Source organism: Drosophila kikkawai, chromosome X (genome assembly GCF_030179895.1).
Source record: "Drosophila kikkawai strain 14028-0561.14 chromosome X, DkikHiC1v2, whole genome shotgun sequence".
NCBI classification, from domain to species: domain Eukaryota; kingdom Metazoa; phylum Arthropoda; class Insecta; order Diptera; family Drosophilidae; genus Drosophila; species Drosophila kikkawai.
Genome location: NC_091733.1, coordinates 20973750 through 20988796, shown reverse-complemented (window position 1 = coordinate 20988796; position 15047 = coordinate 20973750). Strand labels below are relative to the sequence as shown.

General features: G+C 40.9%; 1 protein-coding gene across 1 annotated transcript; it reads right to left on the bottom strand.

The window, feature by feature from the left end:
* Positions 1–3019: 3019 nt before the first annotated feature.
* Positions 3020–5416, bottom strand: LOC108084641 (protein mab-21-like). Its single transcript, XM_017180932.3, has 3 exons — positions 4615–5416; positions 3527–4122; positions 3020–3470 (listed from the first exon to the last, which is right to left on the bottom strand). The coding sequence occupies exons 1-3, from the start codon at positions 4815–4817 to the stop codon at positions 3121–3123; spliced, it is 1149 nt and encodes a 382-aa protein (XP_017036421.1). The 5' UTR covers positions 4818–5416; the 3' UTR covers positions 3020–3120.
* Between the last annotated feature and the right edge of the window lie 9631 nt (positions 5417–15047).

Below are 15047 nucleotides of genomic sequence, written 5' to 3'. Positions count from 1 at the left end.
CTCTCTTGGGCATATTTTCCTGTGCCATTCATCTTGTGCATTTTTCTGATATTCATAATTTGTGGCGTGTGCTGGCTGAATGGATGGATGGGGCAGGGATGGCAGGGAGGCTGGAGGACGTCGCCTGCTGCTGAGTGTCTCCTCCTTTTGTCATGTTGTTAAATTGCACCACGTGTTTTTGATAATGACGACATAATTACGCACAGGAAGGAAGGCAGTGGCAATGAGAAGAAAATGGGAAGCTGGAAAATGTATGAAAAAGAAGAGATTTTCTCAGGGATCAAGAAATTTCACTGATAAAATATCATAAATAAGAGGGAGAGCGAAGAAATTGATTTAATTTGTATATAAAAACTTCCAAAACTTCCCTTAGACTTTAGCTGGAAGTTATACCTTAAATTATAGAATTCCAGAAATTGTTATTCCCTCTGTGGCTAGAGCTTGTCAACCCCCACAGAGATCTAAACAAATGAAATGTCAAAAAGCAAAACAACAAGCCAAAACAAAGGCAGAAAGTATAAAGTATAAAGGATAAAGGATAATGGATAATGGGTTATGGGTTATGAGGCAGGGAGTGAGAAGGAACCGCCCGCGGTCATTTAGAGCACTAATTTAAATATCATTAGTAAACAATTAAAACAAAGAAATGACAGGACGCAGGACGAGGCATACGTAAGCCTCTTGTCAACGCCCCGAGGCGTGGCAGCAGCAGCAGCAGCAGCAGCAGGACCTGTGGCAACCAGAGGGAGGGTGCGCATAAATGTCAACGGGGAAAAACCGAAAACATCAAAGTCTCCAACTTGTGCCAGGGCAGGATATCTGCGTAGGAGAAGGCAACTCAAAGGACAAACAATGAGGCAGCCAGACGACGATGACAGTTTTTTGCGGCCTGTGACAGGAGTTGGTGGGATTGGTTATTGAGATGGGAACAGCGGCAGGTGTTGTGTGTGTCAGGGATCCGGGCACTGTAACTGGTCCTGGCTACTGGCTACGGGCTCCTGGTTTTTGGTTCCTGGTTTTTGGTTTTAGCTTCTTCTCCCTCCAATTTCCATTCCAACTGCCATTTGTCAGGCGAAATGGGAATCGTGCCTTATCGATGCGCGGCTAGCAGGCACATGGGCTCAGGCCACGTGTCCTTTGAGAGAGAGAGAGAGCTTGGACCAGGTCACCTGATGATGCTTTTCCCACCAGGCCAGAAGTGGGTGTGGGTGGTGGCTCCTGCTGCTGGTAACATGATCCCTGCGTGCCTTGGCATAATTTGTTATCTCGGTGCCCTTTGTGCTGACGTTGATTATTTCCCGCTCCTCTCCTGGCACACACCTTTTGTGCCGCTCACAAAATATCGATTACATTTCGCTGAAAGTTTTCGTTACGCAAAAAAACAGAGGAGAGAAAGACGAATAATGAAACGAAATGGAACGGAATAAATATAAATAAAAGGAGGGACACAAAAGAACCGCAGAACAAAGCAAAGTCTTGGAGGCCACATAACCATAAATAAGGGTAATAAAAGTGATGTTCAGTTGTCGCTGCAGCTGCATCTTTCCATTGCTCCCAGGCTCCAAGGCTCCCAGGCTTCCAGGCTCCATCTTCGCATCCTAAGGATACAGATACGGAATACAGATACAGAATACAGATACTTATTTGGCTGCCAAAGTGCAGATACTCGTTCCGATTTGGTCCAGGGAGTTGCTCTTGCAGATACAGATACTGCCTGGCCAATAATCATAACATTAAGTCAGCCGCCGGAAGAACTAATGAGATCCATGACGCTGACATTTATCCTGCCTTTAATATTAATACTTAATAATTTACATGGGAGCAACTAAATGTTAACTAATTAAGAGGACTTTCTAGGTATTCTTGGAACAATGTTTCGTTATTTAATTAGGACCAAGTTTAGGCCTTAAAATTTATTAAATATATAAAAATTATGAGATATTGAGGATTAATTTTAAGGGAATACTATATCTATATAAAATATATATTTTATAATACATTAAAATATATTTACCCCCTTGAAAATATAAAAAAAAACCAGAGTTGCCTTTGGCTATTCTTGAATTTTATTATTATAAATATTGTTACACTTATATATTTATTATTATTATTATAAGCATTATTTCCCTCATATTCTTAATGCAGTTCCCCTCGAGTATTCTACGATTATGTTGCACTTAGACCAACTGTGAATAATCGCGGCCTAATAATAGACATATGTATATATTGATAAGTATATATAAGTAGTAAAAAAAACAATGTAAAGTTGGACTTAAAACGCTCAATGGAATCTCCCTTTGCCATATCCTTGTATTTCATTTATATATATATTTTTTTTTTTGTTTCCCGGCTTTGATCTAGGATCTGCGAGCTGTGAAACAATCGTATACGTCGAGAGGGCTTCTCTCCTTGTGTAAAAGGAGCCGCCTGGCCAAATGCTCTTTTCCCTTTTCATTTCGATTTTCAACCCCTCCCCCCGGGGCCCTTGAAATTGTTCCCATTGTCTTCCCATTGAAGGACAGACAAAGGATGCTCGTGCGTTATTAAAAACAATATTCGAGGGCTTAGCCATAATGCTTGGATGGGCAAAAGCAGGAGCAGGAGCAGGAGCAGGAGTCGAGTCATATGGGGAGTGTCCTTATCTCGCATCTTGGCATTAACACTTTGGCAAAAACATACACACAGGAACACACACACACACGCGTGCACTCTCTCTTTCGCTCTCTCTCTCTCTCTCGGACAGGCCACAAAATGGCCGCCAAAGGACTCGTCGCCAGACACTCCCCCGCAACCGGAAATGGATCGATTTTGGAGCCAAGTTCTGTAAGTTTTGCTTGAAAACTTGAACTAATTTCCAAATTTTTCAGATTAAAATAAAAATATCTTTTAGAAAATATTAAAAAACTAAAATATCTTTTATAAAAATCAACAAAAGACTAAAATTTCGTTTAAAATTACCAAAAATTTCCCGATTTCTCGGCCTAAGATGAAAATATCTTTTATAAAATATTCAAACCAACAGAAGACTGAAATTTTCTATCAAAATTACCAAAAAATATCCTTGCTCCAGCCTGTCCCCCACCCTCAATGCTCTCCCTTACGCCTCCACTTCCTCCCTCCTTAGAGCTTCTCAAAGGCATTGGCATTGGTGAGCAGCTCCCTGGTGAGCCGCCACACCTGCTTGGCGGCCTGCTCCAAGGCCGAGGGCGACTTGCCCTTGAACATGTCCAGCCCCGGCAGGAAGTAGTGCGGACAGCGACGGTACTGCAGGCAGGAGATCAGCTGCAGGAAGATGCCATTGATCCGGTCCGCCACACAGCTCTCGTCCCACTCAAAGTCCCGGGGATGCTTTTCGCATTCGTAGAGCAGCAGGTTCTTCAGGTGATAGGCGCTGATGGGATTCCCGGGCAGCTCCAGGTGCTTGTCCCGCAGGGTCTTCAGCATGCTCAGGCAGCGACGGCGGCAGCCACCTAAAGGGATATATAGTATCTATACTGTTATCAGTATCCTTAAACCCAAGACCCACCTTGGAGCAGGCGATTCTCCGCCTCAAAGAAGCTCAGCACCCAGGCATCGCCCTCCATGCTGGCGGCATTGCTGCTCCCGCTATTGTTGCCACTGCTGCTGCTGCTATTGTTGTTGTTCTTGTTCTGCATGAGAATGCTCTCCTTGGATAACAAATCGAATCCCTCGGTCTTGACCTCCGCCACAATATTGGGATGTGGCCAAGGCAAATGTGGCACTGGCCAGTGGGCAGCGGATCTGGGCCAGATCCCAGAGCACTTGAAGGCCGGCGTTATCTGGACGATGAAGCGTTCCCGTATGCGCAGCTTCACCTCGGTGGTGTCACCAATCATCTTGACCATATCCCGGTAGACACTCTTGTCGCAGGCCTGCGCCACCAGGGTCTGGAAGCGAGCACGGATCTTCCTCGACGATAGATAACCGCTGGCCGTGATGAACTCCACCCACAGGGACATGGAGCGCTTTCGGCCGTCGCTCAGCTTGAGGACAGCACAGCCCGGCAAGGTGCCGTCGTCCACGAAATTGAAGACGCCCATCTGGTTGAGATACAGCACGATCTCGAACTCATTGGGGGAGATGACCTCGACGCCCTCGAATCTGGGGATGAGAGTATATAAAGTTAAGGTATCGTTAGGTATATTCCTTGGGAAAAATCAAGGAAAACTCCCAGCTCTCTCTCTCTCTTATTGATTTCTGCGTAATTCCAGTTTACAATGACTGTCATCACCTCTGACTCCTGCTCGGTCCAGTGACTCCTCTACACTCGTGGCCATTGGGGATCATTGCTGGCAAAAGTGCAGCGTCAGTGTCTGTTAAGTGTCAAGTCATGCCCATCGGGGATTCACCCAATTAAGACCGAGTGAAGGTGACTTTTATGGGCTTTCTTACAAGTAAATAAGTAAACGTAATTTATACGTAATAAATACTTCAAATATATGTTATAAAATAATTAAATATATGTAATATTAAATTAAAATTTCTAGTTTGAAATATTCATAATACTTTCTATAATTATTTACAATTTACCCTTTCATTATTGTTGTACTATTATTGCAAAATGTATTATAATAGTTAATAGTTTCGCCTTACCTGCCATTGCACTCCACAAGGCTGGAGATGAAGCGCGGCTCCTGCAGCTCCACCTCCTTGAGTATGTCCTGGACGATCTTGCAGATCTCACGGATGGCCGTTGCCGTCTTGAACATGCGGGCCTGGACGCGTTCGGCGCAATAACGATTCATTTGGTAGATCATGCGCGTCTGGGCGGCCATCATATCCGGCGGCACCAGCATTGTGGACACTGTGGTTGGTGGCTCCTCCTGTTCCTCCTGCTGCTGCTGCTGCTACTCCTATCTGGGATCTCCTCGACGGCGACGCTCGGTCTGGCGGTCAACTACAAAGTCAAGAGCGGCAAGCGGCAAGCCAATTATGCGAAATTCGGGAGCGGAGATGGAGCTGGAGACGAGGTAGATGGCCCGATCGCGGACAGAACAAAGGAACAATTCAATTGTGAGTTACGGTGACAGGCGGCGGCGGAGCAGCGGAGCAACAATGGGCACAAGTGGAGCACGACAGTGCTTGGTATAATGTATCTACAGCCAGTATCTGTATCTGTATATAGTATGTTTTCTGTATCTGTATCTGTATCTGTATCTGTGGCTGTGGCTGTAACTGCATCCGGCGGATGGCAGTCAGTCGCTGTGGCTCCTTGGGGAGCGACTCGGAGCCAAAATCTCTGGAATTAGCCGCAACGGATGCGTTTAGCGAATGGCTTTCGTGTCGAATGGCTCCGCTCAGTGGCCTAAAAACCCACACCGATGCACAAAGACAAGTGCAAGTACGAGCCGGAGTCCGAGTCCGAGTCCGATACCGAAACCGATACCGATACCGATACGATACGCGACGATTCGCACGACGTCGAGCCCTGGGTTGGCGTTGTAAATCTCGCGGATATTTACAGCTTCGGCAGATAAAGATAAAGTGCAGTGTCTGTGTATCTGGCGAATCCGCCATTTCATGGATTCAACGCTGCAGCGGCAGGCACAGATACCGATGCAGTGGATACAGATACAGATACGGCGGCGGCCACAGATACAGATACAGATACCGATGCACAGATGCAGATACATGTCCGCCTGTCACGTGACAGGCGTCTCTGTCTCGTGCCACGCATTCCAACGTCCAACGATCCAACATCAGCCCGAAACGAGGCGAGTCTCCTACTCTGACTTTGTATCCATAAAAAAAAAAAAAATCGATGAGATACTCCTTGTCCCCGTCCCAATCCTGCATACCCCTTCGCATCTGCATTTATCCGTATTTATATATCTGCCAAAGCTTTGGCTTTAAACGCCGAAAAACCCGGCGGAAAATATACAATAGTAAGCCACGACTTTAAGATACCCAGCAATGGCATAGGTTTATTGGGGGATATATATTTGTTCTTAATTTCAATAAATACATTTTTAATAAATAATAAAATGAATACATAACAAGCTATACTTTATTATTATAAAATAATTTTTTTATTTATTAAAAATGTATTTATAGAAATCTAAAATTATTTTTGTATTTTTAGATTTATTTTAATATTAAAAAAATTAATTTTTTGAAATCTTAAACTATCTATAGATCTGGCATTTTAATAAATACATCAATAATACACAATTAAATAAATTATAATAATGAATTATAGCTTTTTCTTTACCGTAACAAATTTCAACACTTGAGAATTCTAGTGCCATTGTAGAGGCAAGTGCTTGTAGATACTTCTTAAAGATACTTTTATTCTATTTAAAATATTTATATATATTTAAACTTTTATTTTTAATTTGTTAAACTTGTTAAAAATATTTCAAATGCTCTCCAAAATCGTATTTCAAATTTAAAATGTAAATAAACCTACCATTACAAGGTATTTTAACCGCAAGTTCGCCTCCCAATGAGTATCTCTGCCTCGTATCTGTGGGGCCAGGGCTCTGCCAGGCACTGTATCTGCGTATCTGCATCTGTGTAGCCAAGTATCTATCGTTCATATGGGTGTGTATCTGTGAGAGCGCTGGCCGAGCATTGGCCGAGGTTGGCTCCGCCCCAACTGTGGCCGTTCCGGAGCGGCGCTCTCTTTGAAGTGCCTTTCGTGTGCGTTTATATGTGTGTGTGTGTGTGTATCTGTGTGTAAATTTAATTTGTTAAATACATTTCGGCCTGCCATCGCATCGTACGAGCTGTGTGCAATAATTTATCTGAAATGTGCACTCATTTAGCAAAGAGCAACCCTCGTCCATGTTCGCCGACGACGGCGATATCTTTATATCTCACGGATACAACGACGGCGCACAGGCATATACACTTACACTCATAAATATGTCGCGTGGATTAATGTGCCCGCTGGCAATTTCTGACAGTGCCTTCCACAGAGCCCAGTTCGCCGGTCTCCTTCTTATGTACATATGTATGTAGCTTTTAAGTACGAGAAGGGACCATGTATGTATCTTAGCTCAGCGGAATCTGGGGACTTGCCACTCGGATGCGGATGCGGATATGGATATGGATGCGATGCAGATGACTCATGACTCCTGACGGACAGACAGATGGACATGTGGCCACATCAAAGCAGCCGTGGCCACCTCCAATTAGACAAACCCCAGAGGCTGTCACTAATTCGAATGGAGCCAAAACACGAGGCGAACATTTCTGGCATTGTTTTCTGCTTTGAAATGGTAAATGTCAACTTATAGATACAGCCATAAAGATACTATATTTTAGCCAGCAAAAAAATAAATAAGTAAAAGGAAAAATAAAACTATTTTGCAATATTTGATTTAAAAACAAAAAATATTTTGTGTGCTTGTACAAATTTTCTTCAACATTTTCTTCCAAGACACCTGTAAGTATTCGTCTTATAATAATTTGTATAATACAGAAATAATATATATAATATATCTATGTATATCTATATCTAGAAGATATTTTCTGCAAGATACATAATATAATTGTAGATAATACAAGTAATAAAATAATATGTTAATAATATATCTCCGTAAATAATATTCTGCCTTAACTTTTAATTGAATTTCCTGATTCCCTCATCGCTTTGTTGTATCTTTTCTTTGCCTACTGTATCTGAGCCTCCTCTCAGGTCTTTTGTTCGTTCGGCTCGGCTTTATTGACATCAATCAGTGGCAGTTTTGGCCAGAGATCTAGCCGTATCTAAATGGTATTCAGTCCATTCCAAAGCCAATTTGTTGGCGACGTGAATCGAAGCTGTCACTTGAATTTTAATGGAGTCCCAATGGAGGAGGAGGCAGGAGGCAGGCCAGGTGACACTTGGCTGATTTTTTGGCGCGCTGGATGCCTAACCAAGGAGTCGGTGTACCTAAAAGTGGGAAGGATTCGGCAGGAGATGCCATGTGCTCTTGTACACAATATACATATATATGTTAGTATCTCTAAGATCTCGAATGAAATTTGAATATAATTCATGTGCAATCGTCGCTTTTTTCGGTTGGCCGCCTCGTTCGGGGTCTCGTCGGACCCGATCTCGGATCTTTTCCATTCCCCCAAAATGAAGAACGATCCATCCATCTAAACGTTTGTCACTTGCTGCCTTGTCGCCGCAACGTTTGTCTTCTCGCTGCTCCGCCAGCTCTGCTCCTTCGTTGTCGCGTCATCGTCTCTGTTGTGTGTGTGTATTGTCCGGTGTCCACCATAGCCCACTCCCTGACCATGCCCATCCTCGTCCCTTGAGCAACCATCATCGCGATCGTTTATTTTGCCGCTACGTACATATATCAGGCTGTCCAGCTGAGTTGGATTCGTGGAAAAAAGACAAGTAAGCTAGAGCGCGTTTTATAAGATCATGTATCTAGATCTAAGAACCTAAGGTATAGTCTAGGGTTCAGTCACCTAGTGTGTCAAAAGCTCTACTTGTAATTCATTAACTATCAAAATGTTTTTAACATTTGTTCAAAAGAAAAAGAGTTTAATTTTCTGTTATTCGAGATTTTGGGCTTATAATTCTCAAGTTCTAAGTTGGCCCACCTTGAGATTATCTCTCTAGCTGGTAGATTTCTAAAAATATTATATGCCCTGAACTTTAGAAATGCCTATAATTTGAATAATTTTAGATATATTTTGTTCAAAAGAAAACAATTTTTACTTTTATGTTAATCAAGTTTTTGAGCTTATAATTCTCAAGTGCAAAGTTGGCCCAACCTTGAGACTCTCTCTCTAGCTGGTAGATTCCTAAAAGTACTATATACACCGAGGAAAAGGAGTTTAAATTTGGACTTGTATTTGTCTATATTTCATTCCATTAACATTCATATCTGTTTTTAAGATATTGGGCTTATAATTCCCAAGCATTAAGTTGGTGGACCGACTCAAATAAAGTAAGGGAAATTGATATCAAAATGAATTCTTAATCATCAGTTTGTTGAAAAAAGCTCTTGGAATTCCCAAGCTATTCTGGCATACCCATTCCCTAAGAGACAGCTGATGAATTAATAAGCAGACTCAATGCAATCCGTTGCAGTGCTAAGCGGATTTGCGTTTATGGCCATTAACCCGGGACAGAATGGCGGAGATGGGTTAAGGATACCAAGGCGACCGATCGATGAGGAGTAATGCTTTTTGCTGGCAGACTTTTGACTACTTTATTGAATTATGACAGCGAACAAATCAGCGACACGATCCGCGATCCTAAAGCATACCATATATATCCAACTTTGAGTGGCTTTTTACCCAGGCAAAAGAGTGCATGGACTCGCCGACATGTGTTCCGCCAGAATCTGATTGGAATATTAATTGTGACGAATGCAGCGATCTCTTGCCGCGACGACAAGTGCTGCAGTGGGACCCACTGATGTCATTTTACTTAACTTTAATTTCAAATAATATCATAATTTATCGTTACATCGAAGGGCTGGGCATTGGCCGGGACCTTGAACGATTCACATTTCAGGCACGTACTGGGGAATCGATCTCAATTTCGTAGTTCAGATATCACGCGCACACAGGGCCCGAAAAAGCCAGGGAACTCTGTGGAGGATCTGTGTCGATACTGGGTACTCCCCGGTACTCGATGCCACGTTCCTTGGGCTTTCAGGTTTCTCTGGTTTGTTCTTTTTGTTTGTTGTTTTTCGGCCTCTAGATGGGCAATATATGCGCAACGGCGGCCCTTTTCAAGATGACCACGATCACGTTGACATTTCGCCTGGGCGCGGGAGTCGCATCGCCGTCGTCGTCGTCGTCCAGATCCTTCTCCCGCCTTCTAATCCCCTTCTCCTTCTCCTCCCCCCAACCGTTGACATGTCGCTGGCCATGATTGATTTAGGGCCGCTTTTTGTTTTCCACCGAAGCGCAGGCCGTTTGAACCCATTGTTTTTGGCCCAGAAAAGGGCCAACAAGCGACGTGAGTAGGCTCAACTTGGCTCAGTAACTGGCAACTGGCTTTGCTTTTCGATTTCTCATGTTAATTGATAGTTGGCTATAGCTGGGATTAGCCGGTTCGATCGGTGAGTGCAATGTATGCGATAGGGTTTTCCGGGAAATTTACTACGGGTAGCCACAAAAAAATATATGTAAAAGATATAAAAACAGAACGGAATGGCTATTGGGTTTGTATTTATTAGATATTAATTTTAACAAGATCAAGGCTGATTGGTGTTAAAGAAATAAAAAAAAGGGGTAACAATAGAATAAACAATAAAGAAAGCAAACTTTTGAAGCTGGAATTTATATTAAATATCTAAAAGTAAGCCAAAAATGCATTAAATTCTATAACGAAAGCTATTCTAACTTATTTGTTTACCTAAATATTTATCAATATTTCTAAATAAACTTATAAAATCTGTAACTCACTGAAAAAATGCTTAAAATTCAATTCGGAAAAACATTCATTCCTATTAAACAGCTAACCAACTTCATTTCAAGTAATTACTGGGCTCGAAATAAACTCTGTTTCAAGGTCTCCTGACTATCTATCAGCTGTAAATGTAAAATACCTGGTTCAGGTGAAATTTAGCAGCCGCCAAAAAAAAAAAAGGATTCAGCGAAAGGAGGAGGAGCTGCAGTTCCAGCAAGAGCCGGAGCCCCTCTTCCAGGGAGGCTGCCTTGCGGCACTGCCTCTTGCCCGCCCTCCCTCGAACGTATTAAATTAATATTTACTTTTTGTCAAAAGGCTATAATCAAGCACGCTGGCGATGACAGGCTAAGAGGCTCTAATTACAGCTTGTTACCTTGATGCAGCGGCCACACAGGTCGTGGCTCACTTTGCTTCGCCTTGGCCTCGGACTGGATCGGGATTGGGAGCGGCAGCGGGATCGGGCTGGGTATGTGCATGTGGCCAGTGCAGATGTGGGCTTAGAAGTGGTACCTTGGCCTGGGACGGGAACTGCAGGTCCGCGTCCGTCTTCCGTTTATGCTAAGTGGCTAGCGCCGTCGGTTGGCCTCGTCCTCCTGCTCCTGTTCCTGCTCCTTCTTCTTCTCCTTTCCCTTTAACCCAAACATACTTGCGTGATCTCTGCAGCTGAAAACACTAAAAATAAAGTTGACTTAATGTTAAAAACTTTAAAAAAATAATCTAGAACAATTATAAGCTAATTTTTGATTCAGTTATTTATGGAAAATTACATTTTTCTAACAATAAGTTAAATTTTTTTTTATATAAAAAACTTTTAAATTATTTTATTTAATTTTTTAAGCATAAAATCGAATATTTTTTCAGTGTACTCATCTCCCAGCTTATTCCCTGCTACAGCCTATTTGAGGGTTTAATGCACTGCCTCCTCGGCCTCAGCCTCCGTCTCCTGCTGCTCCCTGATCCTCCTGCTGCTCCCTGCTACTCCTCCTCCTCCTCCACCTTCTGCTCCTCCTGCCTTTAGTTTGATTGAAGCCAGCAAATTAAAATCCCCTGCCAGGCGCTCCTCGCCAGAGATATCCCTCCATTCACTCGGCGGTGGTGGTGGCATTCCAAATGCAATTCTCACGATTTGGCAGCCATTTGTGTACCTCGGGCCTCATCATCTCCTTGTAAGCTGCTCATTTGGCCTCATGGCACAGATGCTGCTCCCCGGTCAAATTAACCATTTAAATAAAACATTTGTTTTGATTTGCAAAGGCGAGGAGTCAGAGAGGAGGAGGATCTGGATCTGGATTTGGACTTGAACATGGATGAGGGATGCCAACAAGCTGGCTGACAGGCGTGCGGAAATCGCCGCCAATTCGAAAAGGGACTTAAACCAGACTTCATTTTCCATACATATATATAATATATATAATTATATATGTATGTGTACTCCAGGTGTCTTTCTTAGATTTGTCACGCAATCGTTATTTTTTTTATTTTTTACTGAGAATAAAGTTATTTTTCTTGGACACAAAAATTATTATTATTATTTGAAACTTGTTGAATTTATTATTACTATATATTTTATAATTTTAATTTATTTAATATATATTTTTTTTAAAATAATTAAGCAACTTACTTAACATTTTTGATAATTAAGAAATATTTTTTAAATTATTTCTAATGAGAAATGTTTTTCCTTCTACACAAAAATTATTATTATTATTATTTAAAACGTTGAAATTATTATTTTTATATTATTTTACTTTAATTTATTTAATATATATTTTAAAAATAATTAAGCAACCTTACAAATTTCCCCATAAAAGAGAAAGAGCTCCAAAAAGTACAGACATTTAAAAATTTTTTGGTGAATGAATAAATTTTTTCCTTAATTATTTCAAGTGGGGGGGTCATAACAAATTGTGTGTTTAAAATGTGATTTTGAGATGTTCATAAAATTTGCTTTTGCGGCCATTAAAATGAATATAAATTGCATGGAAATGGAAATGGAATTCATTACCGTCGCCGGACAAGTGGCGAGATTTCAGGAAGGCGGAATGCCGGCTAGAACCGATGGCCCAAATTATCATTTATTAATTATGGTTTAATTTGTGTGGGAAGGCGGCAGATCAAAAATAAACAAAAAAGAATATTATATATACAACAACAAAAAGAGCAGAAAACAAAAACAAATAATAAATTCGGAGCCGGGCACATTAAAATGCAAATCAAAGCCAATAAAGCACAACTCATTAAAAGCGCAACTAGGCGGTTAACAACCCGATTGATCCGGCCAAACAAATAAAATAATAATAAAACCAATTCGAATCGAATTTCAACTGAATAATCGTGGCGATCCGAAAAGCCACAAAAATGGCAAAAACCAAGACATCGCCCACGTGCTAAAGTAATAATTTCAAAACGATTCGAACACAACTTGTTTTTGGTTTTTCTACAGAAACTTATAAAACTAAATAAATACTTTTAAAATTAATTTATTATAATTATTATTGCTATGAAATATATTTTCAAACTATTTATTCTTATTTATTATTACTACAATATTTTTTTATAAATCAAATATAAAGCTTAACCAATTTTACTAGCATTTTTTGTACTTTTCCAGGGTATTCCCCTGGTGCTACTATTATTTTCTTCTGTGCCTCGTCTCGTGTCGCCGCCTCTCTGCAATTGTCATTTTCTGGGTAATTTACAACTATAAAATACAAAAGCCGCACCGGGCATAAATCAAGCAAGACGGCTAAAAATAATGGCAAAAGCCGCAAAAAGCTCAACAAACAAATTAAAATAATAAAACACGAAGTAACATCAGAAACAAAGCATACACACACGAGTTAAATTATTTAATTTATGAATGACATAAAGTTTAATTTGAATGTTATGTCTGTCGCTGGTAACCGAAACCAAGACCGACACGTGATCGAAATACCATATTGATCGATCGATGATGGCCCAAGTTAAAGCCTCTCTCGGTGGCCAGGAGTCGGAGTCCCTCTGCAACACAAATTGTGGCCACTTTATGGGGATTGTTAGCTGTCCGCGGAATCGCTGTTAATTCGCAATTAAAATGCGCCGCACAAGTCAGCCAAATGTCATTCCCTGACATTTTCCCCCAATCCGAAGACTATCAATACATATAAATATATAGTATGGTATAGGATCTATATATCTAGACATCAAAGGGCCCGCAGAAATGATCGACAGAAGAGAGGCAGGCTCTGACAGATATTCCGCCAAGGCTATATACGGTCATAATGGAGCAGTAATAAGAATCGGTAAATATATATAAATATTGTGGCAGACAAATAATGCACTTTCTGGATGATTTCTTGAATTTACCACTGCGTCTTTATTTTCTCAACTTCTTTATTTTACGCCGTCACACAGAATGGCAGAATTAGCGATGCGCTTTCTGACCTATGTTATTTTACATCGGCTTAACAGACTAAACATCGGTATCTTATAAGTATCGGTATTAGTGTTAAACTATCGGTATAGCCTACTACAATTCGGCCATCCTGACGATACGGATCCCCTGATCCTGGTTTCTTATGAACTAGACATTATTTGTATTAATTTGTTCAACAACTTATCCAATAACAATAGTTTAGTATACATTATTCTTTTAATTATTATTATCTTTTTTTTTTTTAAGGATTTGTTTGTTTTCCTATCCAAGGTCTTATGTTTTGAGCACTCCATACACCCTTGTATGGATTTCGTGAAACTTGGAAACCTTCAACATCCTCTAGCAAGAACCTGTCATTACGCAGTAGTTTAGCAATCATGTATGGGCCTTTGTTCTTTGGGATCAACTTCCTAGCAACCCCCGCAGTGCTGTCAAAATTTTTGACCATTACGTAATCTCCTTTAGCATAATCCTTTGGCTTTTTCTTTGTTTTATCATAATATGTTTCGTTGTATGCCTGTGCTCGATTTTGGTTTTCCATTGCCAGTCTTCTTATTTCCTCTAAACTTTCTACTTGGGTTGTGTCGTTAATTTCTTCTAATTTTTCCCTAAGCTCATCAATAATTTGGCCTTTCTGCTCTACACCAAAGAGCACCTTACTAGGAACTTGTTTAATGCTTCTGTGTACAGTGTTGTTGAGTGCATATTCTACTTGTTCGATTACATTATCCCAGTGTATACCATTTTCAGGCTCAGTTAACTTTGCTATCATTGGTCCTATTGTCCTGTTAATCCGTTCCACTTGTCCATTTGCTTGCGGAGAACCTGTCGCTATTTTGAGATGTTTAATGTTTGCTTCTGTTAAAAATTGTCCGAATTCGTTAGATGTGAAACAACTGCCTCTATCAGAAACTATACATTTTGGCTTGCTATAAGCCCTGAAATAATCCGATAAAGCTTTTAGAACTTCTTTTGTGCTTGTTGTCTTGGTTGGATATAATCTAACGAATTTCGTAAATCCATCTACTATAAGAAATATGTGTTTATTCGCCCTTCCTGCGGCCACTGGTCCGTAATGGTCGATGTGTAATAGCTCAAATGGCTTATCGCCTTTAGGAATGCTGTGAAGGAAACCTTCCGATTTACCTGTGTTTGGAGAGAAAGCTACACATTTTAGGCAATTCTCGATGTGATTCTTACATTTGTCTTTGATATTTTTAAACCAATAGCTCCTCGAAATAG